The following is a 13,661-nucleotide window of genomic DNA, read 5'->3' as shown; positions in this document are numbered from 1 at the left end:
TCTTTCAGCACCTTGGACAGTGACGGGCGTCGACAAGCCTCATCTCTATGATGCCGGCTGCGCGAAAATCACGCAGCCGCGCATCAGACACGCATGACACACGCAGCTGTCAAATGTTTTTTGCGCTCGAAAAAACGCCACGTTGTTTGCGCGCGCAAAAACGCAACGCTCGTGTGAATCTGCCCTTAGGCTGGGTTCACACGACCATGTTACGTCCGTAATGTACAGAACGTATTTCGGCCGGAAGACCTGGACCGAACACAGTGCAGGGAGCCGGGCTCCTAGCATCATAGTGATGTACGACGCTAGGAGTCCCTGCCTCTGCGTGGAACTACTGTCCCATACTGTAATCATGATTACAGTACGGGACAGTTGTCCTGCAGCGAGGCAGGGACTCCTAGCATCGTACATCACTATAATGCTAGGAGCCCGGCTCCCTGCACTGTGTTCGGTCCGGGTCTTCCGGCTGAAATACGTTCCGTACATTACGGACGTAACATGGTCGTGTGAACCCAGCCTTAGGCTGGATTCACATAAGTGTGTGCTTTTTGCGCACGCAAAAAACGCGGCGTTTTGCCTGCGCAAAAGGCACTTAACAGCTCCGTGTGGCAGCAGCATATGATGCGCGGCTGTGTGCTTTTCGTGCAGTCACCATCATTATGACACTCCATTTGGATGTTTGTAAACAGAAAAGCACGTGGTGCTTTTCTGTTTTCATTCATCCTTTTCACAGCTGTTGCGCGAATCACGCAGTTCGCACGGAAGTGCTTCCGTGTGGCATGCGTGGTTTTCACACACCCATTGACTTCAATGGGTGCGTGATGCGCGAAAAATGCTCAAAGGACGGACATGTCGTGACTTTTATCAGCGCTGCGCAAAAAATCACGCGCATGTCTGCACGGCCCCATAGACTAATATAGGTCCGTGCCACGCGCGTGAAAATCACGCGTGTTGCACGGACGTATATCCCGTTCGTCTGAATAAGCCCTTAGGGTATGTTGACACGCTAAACAAAACCCGGCTGTAAAATACGGTGCTGTTTTCAAGGGAAAACAGCCCCTGATTTTCAGCCGTTTTTTAAGCATCAAGTGTTTTTTGATGTGTTTTTTTGCAGCCGTTTTTGAAGCTGTTTTTCTATTGACACAATGAAAACCGGCTCAAGAAGTGAGATGCACTTCTTTTTACGGGGTGATTTTTACACGCCGTTTTTTAAAACTTCCGCGTAAACAAGTCGGAACGAAATGCAGTTTTTTTTCCATTGAAATCATGGGGCAGATATTTGGAGGTGTTCAGCTTCCATTTTTTCAGACGTTTTCAGGGCATTTACGGCCTGAAAAACGGCTGATAATAAGCCGTGTGATGAACATACCCTTAAAAGTGTAGGGCTGTCCTACAGAGAAATTGACAGGAAAGCCAAGGTGGCAGTCAGTACACTTTCCTATATCATCATAAGGCACTTGGAAACTGGTTAAAACTTTGACAGGAGGAGGTCTGGCAAACCAAAGGTCACTACAAAATCAGATGACAAGTTTTTGAGAGTCAGTAATATGCGTGATCGTTGCCTCACAGCACAAAATCTTCAAGCCAACCTAATGCAGCAAAAAATCAACAAGTTTCCATTTCAACTGTGAAGAGAAGACTTCTATCTGCAGGTTTGGCTGGTCGAGTATCAGTAAGAAAGCGACTGCTAAGATTGCAAAATTAAAAAAAAGTCTTGCCTGGGCCAAGCAGCACCTCCAGTGGACTACTGAAGAGTGAAAGAAGGTCTTATGGTCTGAGGAATCAAAATTTGTACATCTTTGGTACATCACGCAGGGTTTTTGTATGTCATGGAGTGCGTGAAAGGATTGTTCCTCAATGTGTGACACCAACTGTCAAACATGGAGGAGGAAGCGTGATGGTCTAGGGCTCTTTTGCTGGATCAAGAGTTGGCAACTTGCACAGGGTTGCTGGCACGCTGGACAAAAAGGGCTACCACAGCATTTTGATGCGCCATGCAATATCCTCTGGGGAACAACTGCTTGGTCAGGCGTTCATATTACAGCAAGACATTGATCCATAACATACTTCTAGGTTATGTCAGAACTACCTATGAAGACAAGAAGAAGCCGGTAGGCTTCAAATAATGGAATGGCCAGCACAGTCTCCAGACTTTATCCCAAACAAGCTCAATGGGATTTAAAGAGGCTCTGTCACCACATTATAAGTGGCCTGTCTCCTACATAAGGAGATCGGCGCTATAATGTAGGTGACAGTAATAATTTTTATTTAAAAAAACAATCTATTTTCACCACTTTATTAGCGATTTTAGATTTATGCTAATGAATTGCTTAATGCCCAAGTGGGCGTGTTTTTACTTTAGACCAAGTGGGCGTTGTACAGAGGAGTGTATGACGCTGACCAATCAGTGACCAATCAGCGTCATGCACTCCTCTCCGTTCATTTAGGCAGTGCATAGGGATCCTTTTAGATCGCTATGTGCTGTCTTATACTAACACATTAACGATACTGAAGTGTTTAGACAGTGAATAGACATTCCACGGGATGTCTATTCACAATCCCTGCACTTCGTTACTCTGTCTGTGGTAGTTACAGCAGAGGAAGCGTAATCTCGTTGTAACCTGTCATTTGCCGCGTAATCTCGCGAGATTACGCATCCTCTGCTGTAACTACCACAGACAGAGTAACAAAGTGCAGAGATTGTGAATAGACATCCCGTGGAATGTCTATTCACTGTCTAAACACTTCAGTATTGTTAATGTGTTAGTATAAGACAGCACATAGCGATCTAAAAGGATCCCTATGCGCTGACTAAATGAATGGAGAGGAGTGCAGGATGCTGATTGGTCACTGATTGGTCAGCATCATACACTCCTCTGTACAACGCCCACTTGGTCTAAAGTAAAAACACGCCCACTTGGGCATTAAGCAACTCATTAGCATAAATCTAAAATCGCTAATAAAGTGGTGAACACAGATCGTTTTTTTTAAATAAAAAGCATTACTGTTGCCTACATTATAGCGCCCATCTCCTTATGTAGGAGATAGGGCACTTATAATGTGGGGACAGAGCCTCTTTAACTGGACAGAAGGGTGAAAGCAAAGCAACCTACAAGGGAAGCACATTTGTGGGAACTTCTGCAACAATATTGGGAAAAAATTTCTGAACAATATCTGAATGCAATTGTAGAAAGAATGGCACAAATTTGTAAAGCTCTTATGTCAGCTAGAGGCGGCTACTTTGTAGAGTCCAAAATCTAGATTTAATTTGTTGAAACAAAGTTAATCCATTATTTTTATTCATCTTAACTTGTTTATTTCTTCTATGTATTAATTTCAAAGTAAATTTGAGACATTAAACTGTCAATATGTGCAAATATCCATAAAAACTGGAAAAAGTGAGGTGTTCTAAAACTTTTGACTGGTAGTGTATATATATATATATCTATATGTATATCTCTGAGATGTATATCTATCTATCTATCTATCTATCTATCTATCTATCTATCTATCTATCTATCTATCTATCTATCTATCTATCTATCTATCTATCTATCTATCTATCTATATGTATATCTATATATCTATATATACACACAACATAAAACATACAGATGAATCTTTGCTTAGCCTTTCTCTGGATCGAACAGCAGCTATAAACCGTAATAGATGAAACTTGTTAGACTTATTTTTCTACCAGATAATCTTTAATGATTTAATGCGAAAGTGTTTGTATGGAAAATTATTTCTCATGTTATAGGTCCCCACGCCAGCAGCTGATTATGAGGGTCTTACTGCTTGAAGGTTCCATGAACATCAAATGTTTCAGGGGATCCTTCATGTAATGATGGTCTTCCTTGAGGGGGCAGGGTACTTATTAAAATCAATAAACATCTATTGCTTTAATTGAAGCCTTAGGTCTCCAGAGCATTAGTTTGGGTGTAATAAAGAGTATTCTGCTAATTTAAGCTGCATAAGTCCTACCTGGTACCTTATGCCATTCATGCTTTTGCCTTCTCTTTGCCATATTGATTTATTTTATGTACAATTTAAATGTCTTATGTATGACCACAAAATCATGATGGTGGACCTCTGTAAAATCTATATGGACGCAAGACATCAGGACATAAGAAAACAGCAAATTTTCCCTTTATGGGAGATTGTTGTGGACATGCTCAGTGGCATATGCAGTATATAATGCACAGAGAGGGGGAGGGGATCTGTGCTGCCATCGCCTAGTGTCTGGTGAGATTTTGTGTTATCTACATACAGCTTAATAAGGGATTTTACCTTCCATTGTAATCCTGCCCTCAGCTGGCAATGCCCCCAGTGTACAAAGCTCAAGCTGAAAAAAAATTCTCTCTACAAAACAGGACATATCAGCCTATTGGGAGGCTCATTTGCCAGGGTGAAAATTTCAATTTTTCTGGATTTTGTTTATCATAGTGAGAAGAAAATTAAAATAAAAAAAATATTACAAAAATGTTAAAAAATCATAGCTTCTTTTTGTAAATTCAAGGATGGCAATGGTTCAACATACTGTATGTACGTATAACAAATAAGTGCATATTATGCAGAAGCCAAAGATGTTATCACAAAGCGCACAATGTAAGCTTGCTATAAATTCCTTTTTAAATAGAAATCATTTTATCTATTTGGGAAATCCACTGCCACAAGAATGGTAATCTAACCCTGTGAGAGCTTTGCCCTCTGAGGTATGAGCAGGATATTAAAAGTGGATTAATGGCCATATTGAATTTTTACGGACTGTTGCACTAATTATTCCCAGACTGATAAATCTACGTTACTTGTTCCAGTGCTTATTATCAGTGCATTGTAGTATATCTACTGTCCGATGCTTATTGTGAGAGTTCAAGTAAACATGTAAAGACTGTCAATGATTGACTGGCTACTGAATAAACAGAGAAGGTATCACTTATTGACCAGTGATTGAATACATCATCAATCAATGCATGAAAAAGCATATACACATAATACCTCTTTAAATATTTAACATTGCAGGTCAATCTATTGTATAAATTCTGTAGATATGCTAGTGTACATAGTAAGATGTAACATCATGAGATCCCCGGCATGATCTCCCGACCCTTACCAGCTGTCCCTATGTTCCATGTGAGGGCATGGCGGTTGGTCTGATACATTTACAATCTAAGATCCGTTTGTGATCCGTTCACGAAATCTGTCAGTCCTAGCAATACTGAGTACCCCTGCCTCAGTTGGGTGACGTAACCAGCCCAGCTCCCTACGTAATACAATCAAATAAGAACTGAGTACCTTCGTTGCTCACGTTACAATATTAAAAGTTCTTGGATGACCATTGTAACTAGAAAATATAGAAAATATTGTAACGTCAGACCAGAACTCTATAAAAAAAAATAGTAGTTGACCAACAAATGTCAACTCAAACTAAGAAGAACATGTAGATGATAGAACTATAATGCTGAACTTAAAGACTTAAAGAAATAGCCTTACATATTAAAGTTAGAAATTACTGCTGGGAGCTGCTGAAACGCTTTTTGTGATAACAAGAAATTCTTCGTGGTCCTGTACGGTAAGCACAGTGTAAAGGAAAAATATAGTGGAGCGATCCTCACCCGGAGTCAAAAGGAACAGCTTGTTCTGACACAGGTAGATTATTGCACTTCAGTAATAGAGCAACTACTGATTGGATTTAATTTCCCCCAATGAGGCCAGTAAAATTACCCTACTGATTAGCTGGATCTTCCTGCCAATCCTGGGCACCGGAGATTGACACCGTCTACGTCATTTTAAATTGAATGTGGTTGCGACAGAACCATTGTAAGTTAAAAATATTGTAATCTGAGGCTACTAAGGAACCACTGTATTATATTATCCATGTTGTAGGGCTGCAACAGTTGTGGTAATGGCACCCGGCCTGGGCAGCCTGCTTAGCAAAGATTATGTTTTAGAGCAGATTTTCCAAGACCATGGGTCGCGACCCCCTGGGGAATCGTGTGAAGACCTCCGGGGGGGGGGGTCGCAAGTCACTCATTGGTGTCCCAGTTTCAACTGTATCTGCGTTCTCAGGACGCAGATGCAGTTTAATCCAATGATGGAGCAGGGAGCTGACGGCTCCTTGCTCCAGCATTCACTGTGTAATGTCGGCCTTGAGCGGCTCGGCACAGATAGTTGTGATGTAGTGACGTTATAACGCCCGTCTGTGCCGAGCCACACACTTCACAGACCGGAGAAGCAGAGGGATCTCCTCTATTCATCGTGGGAATGGGGATAGGTGAATAATTGTTTTATTATTTTTTTATTAGGCACTTGGGGGCATTATACTGGGTATGGGGGGGGGCTGCTATGGGGCATTATACTGTGTGGGGACAGCTATGGGATCATTATACTGTGTGATGGCAGCTTTAGGGACATTATACTGTGTGGGGAGGCACTATAGGGGTATTGCACTGTGGGGGGGCAACTATAGGGGCATTATACTGTGTGGGGAGGCACTATAAGGGCATTATACTGTATAGGGGCAGCTATATGGGCATTATCCTGTAGGGGCAGTTATAGGGGCATTATACTGTATGGGGGGCACTAAGGGGTCATTATACTGTGGGGGGGTCACTATCTTGGGGCCCACTCAGATGTGTCTCGCCACCCCTGTGCTAAACCCCTAGCTACGCCTCTGTGGGCCACTGATGGATGGGTCGGGACACATGACCAGCCATCAGCGGCCATAGTCGGGCCTCAGCGATGCACAGCATCAGGGTACCTTGAGCCCACCCCCTCCCCGCCTGCACAATTATTGTTGTTTTCAATTTTGCAGGGACTTATTTTTGAAATGGAGCTCAGTACCGGCATCTAGCTGACATGATGTTGGCATACGTCAGACGAAATGGGGCTAAGTATGGTAATGGGGGTCCCAAATAAAAGTCTCGGACAAAAGTGGGTCCTGGCCTCAGAAAGTTTGGGTACCACTGTTTTAGAGTGTATCAATTCCTTCCACACAGGAAATCTCGAAGTGAGAAAAGCTTTGGCTGAAATGCTGAATTGGTTAGAGACATTACATCATTGACGACTAAACATGCAACTTCAGAAACTGCAATAATTAAACAGTATAGTTTCCTATGCAGAATATGCTGAAATGTCAGAAAAGTAAATGGTTACTCTGACGGCTCTATCATAATAAGTTCTGTCTTCGTAATGTTTTTCTTAGTAAGTTAAATTTTAACACCTTCATTTATATTATAAATGTGGCAAAAGGTGTAGTTCTGTATTCATTTTCTCATTTGGATAAACATGTGGCTTGGCTTATTTAAGTTCTGGATAGTGCTAGTGCAAACATGCTTGGTCTTTAGTATGTGAATGATGGAAAGTTGCATTTCCCTTTAGTAAGGGTATTGCTCAATAGTAAAATTTCCATTCAATTATATAATATAATTTTTTGCTCAATTGTCCTTACCTCCTCCATTCTTGTATGCAAGATAAGGAAATCTCCAGACATTGCCCAAACCTACGGCATAGCCAATCATAGACAGTAAGTAGTCTGATTTCCGGGTCCAATTTCCACGCTCCGTGTTTTCATCATTAGAGTCTGCGTGAGAGTCCTTGACAAATAACGTGAATATCAAACATATTAAATATATCAAAATCACAACATATTCTTTTTCAGATTGTTACTGTCAGCAGCTTCTAGTGATATCAGCCTATTTATGTATAAATGACACATAGAACATGGTACGTGAACACCTCAAAGGTGTTACTTTGCCAGGCTAAAAGTTCTGGTCTTATGTGATGGTGGGCTAACATACAAGGGGGTATTAAAGGGCACCGAGGATGCAGATACAATAGAATGTGGCAGTCGCCCAGGGATTCGGTGCAATAATCCGGGGCTTGGGGCCCATATGCCAGGTGGTAGCGACACCACTGACTATTGCTATGTCTGTTTATACTCATGATCCAAATCACTATTGTGTGTGTGAGAACTTATTATTTCACCATCAATAGCTTGTCTGCATCGACTGCCTACAGGATATGATGTGGATGGAACAATAACGAAGAGGAGGAGTACGACCTAATGGGAGCATTTAATATATGTGAAGTTAACTATTAACATACATCTCACACAAGGAACAGAAAAGAGAATAATAATTCCCTCTAAATGTACCACAGAGCTTGAAAGGCAGTTAGGTCATTAGAATTTTTTCTAACACAGTCACAATATATACAATCGAGTCACATTATTATGACCACCTCCTACTTTCTACGTCGACAGCGTGTAGCCCATGAAGAAAGTGATGTGTGGTGGGCTGGCTTGGTGGGTATATGTTACGGCAGTGGTCGCGCACCACCACCTTCTCTCACCTCCTGGCGGTCCCTCCCCGGAGGCGCCAGCACAAGCGGCCATACTGCTCTGCAGTGTCCTCTAATATGCGCGCGTTCGTCCCTGGCATTAAAGGGCCAGCGCGCGCATGTAAAAGTTCCCTAACCAATTCAATAAAGTCTAGTCTTAGAGTCGTGTTGTGTCATCTGCCACGTCCAGTGTCATCTGCCACTTCCTGTGTCATCTGCCACGCCAAGCATCATGTGCCACGCCAGCATCATCTGTGCCTCGAATCATCTGTGCCAAGCGTCTACTACACCTCGTGTCTATCTGGACTCTTACAGTTACTCTTGTGCTAAGACTTTTGCATAGACTGTTGTTTGGCCAGCTGCCACTCTGCTATGGCATTGCGGCCTAGTGGGTTCACATACCCCAGGATCGTTACAGTACGCTCAGGCCATGGAAACTGCTGGCCAATCCAAGTCCGCCGAACAAGTTAAGCAAACGGACATGCGTGACCTCTGGGCACATCAGGATCAACTACTACAGGTGGTGAACTCCATCCTATGTAATTTGGATCATCCTCCTGCACATCCTCTGACTATTCCTGCGGCTACACCACCAGCCAACCCTCCTGCCTACAAATTTTGTCACCTCTACCTCCTCGCTATCAATTAGTGTACCACCCATTTCAGGTTACGTGCTCACCTCTTCCCCTCTGATGAGGCCAAAGTTGTGTTCATTATTTCCCTCCTCTCCGGCAAAGGCCTGGCATGGGCAAACCCCATCTTGGAACGAGAGGGCCCATAATTTTCTGATCTGTCGCTATTCCTAGAGACTTTTTGTATGGTGTTCGGGGAACCAGGATATAAGGTGTGCGATAGGCTGTCTGAACACATATCAATCATTGTTGCCCTGGGTAAAAGGGGCAATTTATAAGAGTTCAAAAAAGGATGATTATTGGCTTTCGGACCAAGGATGGCAGTATTTTTTAAACAGCGCAATTTGTGAACTATTCGTGTGCTGCCGTGGTCAGGGCCACACTGTTCATGAGGTGAGATGAGCATCTTGCCTCAGGCAGCGGCCTGCTGCCTCTCTGAAGGCGCCACTGAATCCACCTGCCACCACCCATTCCTGCACTAATTGTACCTGCGTCTATAGAACGCAGGTACAAATACATTCATAAGCGCTGAATGGCCCGGCACGAATGACGCTGAATGACAATGACGCTGATTGGCAGGGCAAAATGCGCCATTGCCTTATACTACTTGGGCATGCACCGCGCAGCGAGGTGTATTCTGCCAGGCTACATCGCGCAAGAGTACAAGTCAACGGCACATCCGCAAGAGTTGGAGGAGGCTGCTAGTGATGTAGAATAGCCAGGGGAATGTCAATCAAAATTTGGGGGGCGCCATCTCAATATTCGCCTCAGGCAGCAGAAAAGCTAGAATAGGCCCTGGCTGTGGTGAAAGTATATAGAGTGCGCGAGGGCCGCACCACACGCTACAGTGGAGCAGCTCACCGTGAAAATCAACCAGGGGGCTACCAGAGGTGTCTAAAACAACAGTTCAGCGAACACTAATGCATATGGGACCCCAAAGCAGATAGATGGACACTGCTACTATGCTAACAAAGGTGCATCGGAAAAAAAACCTTAAATTTGCACGGCAGTATTAGAATTGGACCACAGATGATTGGCAAAGGGTTGCCTTCTCTGATGAGTCAGGTTTTCTGTTCTCTCAAACGGATGGATGTTGGCGTGTCAGGCGAAAAAACATCAGGGAACAAATACCCTGCAATCATTGCTGGAAGAACACAAGCAGGTGGCAGAGCCTTATGGTCTTGAGAATTTTTTCATGGCATTCTCTGGGCCCACTCATCCACGTGGAAGGCGCTCTGAAATATTTGGGTATGAATCCATTGTTGCAGATTACGTCCACCCATACATGCTGTTTGTTTTCCATCAGGCAGATGGAATTTTCCGGCAAGACAATGCAACATGTCACATGGCTAGAAATATTCGACAGTGGTTGGAAGAGCACGACCAAGACTTCCAAGTACTTCCCTGGCCCCCTGATTCGCTAGACTTGAGAACCCAATTGAGTATCTGTGGGACCTCCTCGATCGTCTTGTTCGCTCTATGGATCCTCCCCCGTGAACCCTGCAGCAAATGTGGGATGCACTGCAGTCAGCACGGCTCCAGATTCCCGAGACAACTGACCAGCACCTTATTGAGCTGCTCCCAGCCCATCTAGCTGCTGTCCGTGCTTCACACGGAGGTTACTCTGGATATTAGCTGGTGGTCATAATAATGTGCCTCAACTGTGTACATGTGTATGTATATACAGTATATATAGTATATACTATATACATACCCAAAGTGTAATACATCTATGATTAAAAGTCTTACTGTAATGACGGGGTAGGGAGACAGACAGGTGAGCCCTAATCTACCCGCCACTCAGTCCCTACCTACTTGCAACGACCCGTCCTAGGTGACTGGTTACAACTGGGCGACGGTCCCTACGCTCAGTAAGTGCAAGACAGACAAACAGACAAGGGTACACAGAAACTAGGGAAACGGGGCAACTGCCCACGGAGACACCATCAGCAACAAGAGTAGTGAACGAGCCGAGTCAAACCTGGAGTGAACGAGGTACAAAACGCTGAGCAGGAGAGTGGTCAGAAAGCCAAGGTCTATAACAAGCAGAGGATGAGTAGTACAAGCAGTAGCAGCAAGGCCAGGAAACAAGAAGAGCAGAATCACAAGCAAAGGAGGAACAGGAAAGGCAGGTATAAATAGACAGTGGGCGGGAGCTAGCTCTGTCTGGCCAGGCTGTGATAGGCTCTCCCACTCCTAAGCCTGCCATCCTGAGTGGTGGAAGATGGAGTCAGTCTCACAGACATAGGAGCAGGTGCAGACTGATTCCCCACGGGCGTCGATACAGAAGCTGTGTCTGGCAAATCATTTACACTTACAATTAAAATGTAACTTTGGAAAAAAAAAATGTTATTCATCTCTTTACATTACATCAAAGAACCTAGCAGAGTGGGTGCCTCTCTAGACCAGCTACAAGGGTACCACCGTCAATAGGAATCGAGCATGGAGGAGAAGGATATAAGCTGGGTAAAAATCTCAGATGTCCCTGTTTAAACATCACTTATCCCATGAGGTGAACCTGCCTCTTTGAAGCCACTTTAAAGTAAGTATCATTCTAGTCTGTATTACGGCCGCAACACCCGAAACTCAAGCAGATCAACTGGATTGATCTTAGATAACCATAGAACCCTATGGTGGTCTAAATTCGTTCAATTAAATTGCAGGATATCCAGGTATTACAGCCACTATTTTGGTGCTAAAATGCAGCTGCAATTTGACCGTATGAAGCGGCCTTAGGGATGGAATTGCATTAGTCAAAATTCCCCAGTATAGATTTATCATTCAGCTATCTTCCTTTATAGTCCATGTACATGGCAAACGCCAAACCCACATGTAAGGACTCAGTACATTGCCACACAGAGTCCCAAAAGGCACATAATACACTTTTGATGGGATTCTTAAGGGAGAATATTCTTAACTTAGACATTTATGGCACATTCATGAGATATGCCATAAATGTCTGCCGGCTGTTTCATCTAGGCAGAGAATGAATGAAGAAGTGGCTGCCAATGTGCGCAAATCTCTCAATTTTACACGATGGAAGTTACGGAAACAGCTGAGCAACCATGCCTCTCATATAAGTGGATGGAGAGAGCCGGGCATGTGTGCAGCCATCCTCTCTATTCATTTAACACCTGGATGTTCCGGCCGCCTGGATTTACCAGAGCTAAATGTTTAAGTTTGGAATAACCCTTTAATTTTTTATGAGATGGAGCCTGCCATAATGGAAGTATAGTATTGGCATATATCAGGCTATGTGCAACATATTACTGATCCATACAAAACAGATCCCTTATATGACCATTTGCTTGAGTCCTCAAAGTAAGAGAGATTGAGTACAATGCCGCCAGTGTCACTTCCATGGGAAATCAGGCAATTGTTAAAACCCCAAACATAGTGAACCGGATGATTTATAGATTATCACAATGCATTTCCCAAATATACATGCATGCCTACACTTTAAAGAATATCAGAATATCACTATGCTGGTTTAAGGGCATTGTCTAGGACTATATAAATAAAGAATATTGAACAACGCATTGTTTGTGCTCACACTTGTGTTGCAATTTGGTTCCTAAAATCATATTTCTACAAATCTGGCTGTTCACAGGGGCCAGTATGTTTACATCCATGCATGGGAAATGAGTACATAGGGATCTCTATGAGATCTGCTCTTGGATAAAATTGAAATACAAGATATATGGAAAACGTGCAGTGCGTTCAACCCTATTAAGATATTCTATATTAGAAAATCGGCTTGCTCTGCGTAATCTGAAAACCGTCCAGAAAGGCAAACAAGTTCATTTTATATCCAACATTTCATATCACCTATAAAATATAACTCTACCCATAAAAATACAATTAAATTGTAACAACTACTGTATCATATATACTTGGTAAATCTTGTTAGATTTGTTAGATTGTGTGAGATTGCCATTACTTTCCACAGTGCAGAATTCCTTTCCTTGAGTTATTCATTTACTGATTTCATGCAATTTCAAACTCTTTAGGAGCTTAAGTACTTTTTAACTACTCACCTGTTTTCCACCAGGTGTTTTATCCTTCAGTTTTAGAATCTCTTTCATGCCCATGATGATGATCAGACGTCAAGTATTCCTTATCCAGTACAGAGGACACCTGCTGGTTGAGGAGTCAGTGATGTTCCTTGGGTTGTGCTATGTGGAGCGTCAATGCCTGGCAATGTTTTTTTTTCATTCACTAAGGTGTGTAACTGGTAACTGGCACCTCCCCTAGTTGTCACTTATTACAGCAAGACTAACACTGATGAAAAACACAGCATACATTGAAAGTTAATATGAAGATTAAATAATGAAGTTATAACATATAAAACATGTTCATGAAGTAGATGTTACACAATCCAATACAAAATTATAAACTTAATGGTAGTGTAACCCTTACCTCACCACCAATAGGTTGTTGTTGATGGATGTTTTGATGGATGTTTTTTTGGCAGAAGCCACTGATGAACACATGAATGGTGGTGGTGCTAGACGCCTTCAAACATCTACTCTTAGGCTTCATTCAGACGAGCATAGCTAACCTTGAATGTGAAAAACGGTAGTTTTTCACGTCAGAGGTTCACCCGTGTGGGACGTGTTGTTACGGATCCCTCATAGACTAGAGCCTATGGAGAGATGCGTGACACGCAGTAAAATAGGACATGTCCTA

At 43.0% G+C, this 13,661-nt stretch overlaps 1 protein-coding gene across 1 annotated transcript in view; it reads right to left on the bottom strand.

Annotated features, from left to right (window-relative positions):
- Window positions 1-13,063, bottom strand: part of LOC142658778 (sodium- and chloride-dependent neutral and basic amino acid transporter B(0+)-like) — a 44,673-nt gene extending 31,610 nt beyond the window's left edge. The window contains exons 1-2 of the mRNA XM_075834391.1: window positions 13,010-13,063; window positions 7,451-7,595 (exon numbers count right to left, since the gene is read on the bottom strand). Coding sequence (XP_075690506.1) covers window positions 7,451-7,595; window positions 13,010-13,063 — 199 coding nt within the window. The remainder of the gene's footprint in view (window positions 1-7,450; window positions 7,596-13,009) is intronic.
- Window positions 13,064-13,661: the final 598 nt, after the last annotated feature.

This window comes from Rhinoderma darwinii, chromosome 8 (genome assembly GCF_050947455.1).
Source record: "Rhinoderma darwinii isolate aRhiDar2 chromosome 8, aRhiDar2.hap1, whole genome shotgun sequence".
Classification (NCBI taxonomy): Eukaryota; Metazoa; Chordata; class Amphibia; order Anura; family Rhinodermatidae; genus Rhinoderma; species Rhinoderma darwinii.
The sequence above is the reverse complement of the archived record's forward strand: the minus strand, read 5'-3'. Positions and strand labels throughout refer to the sequence as shown.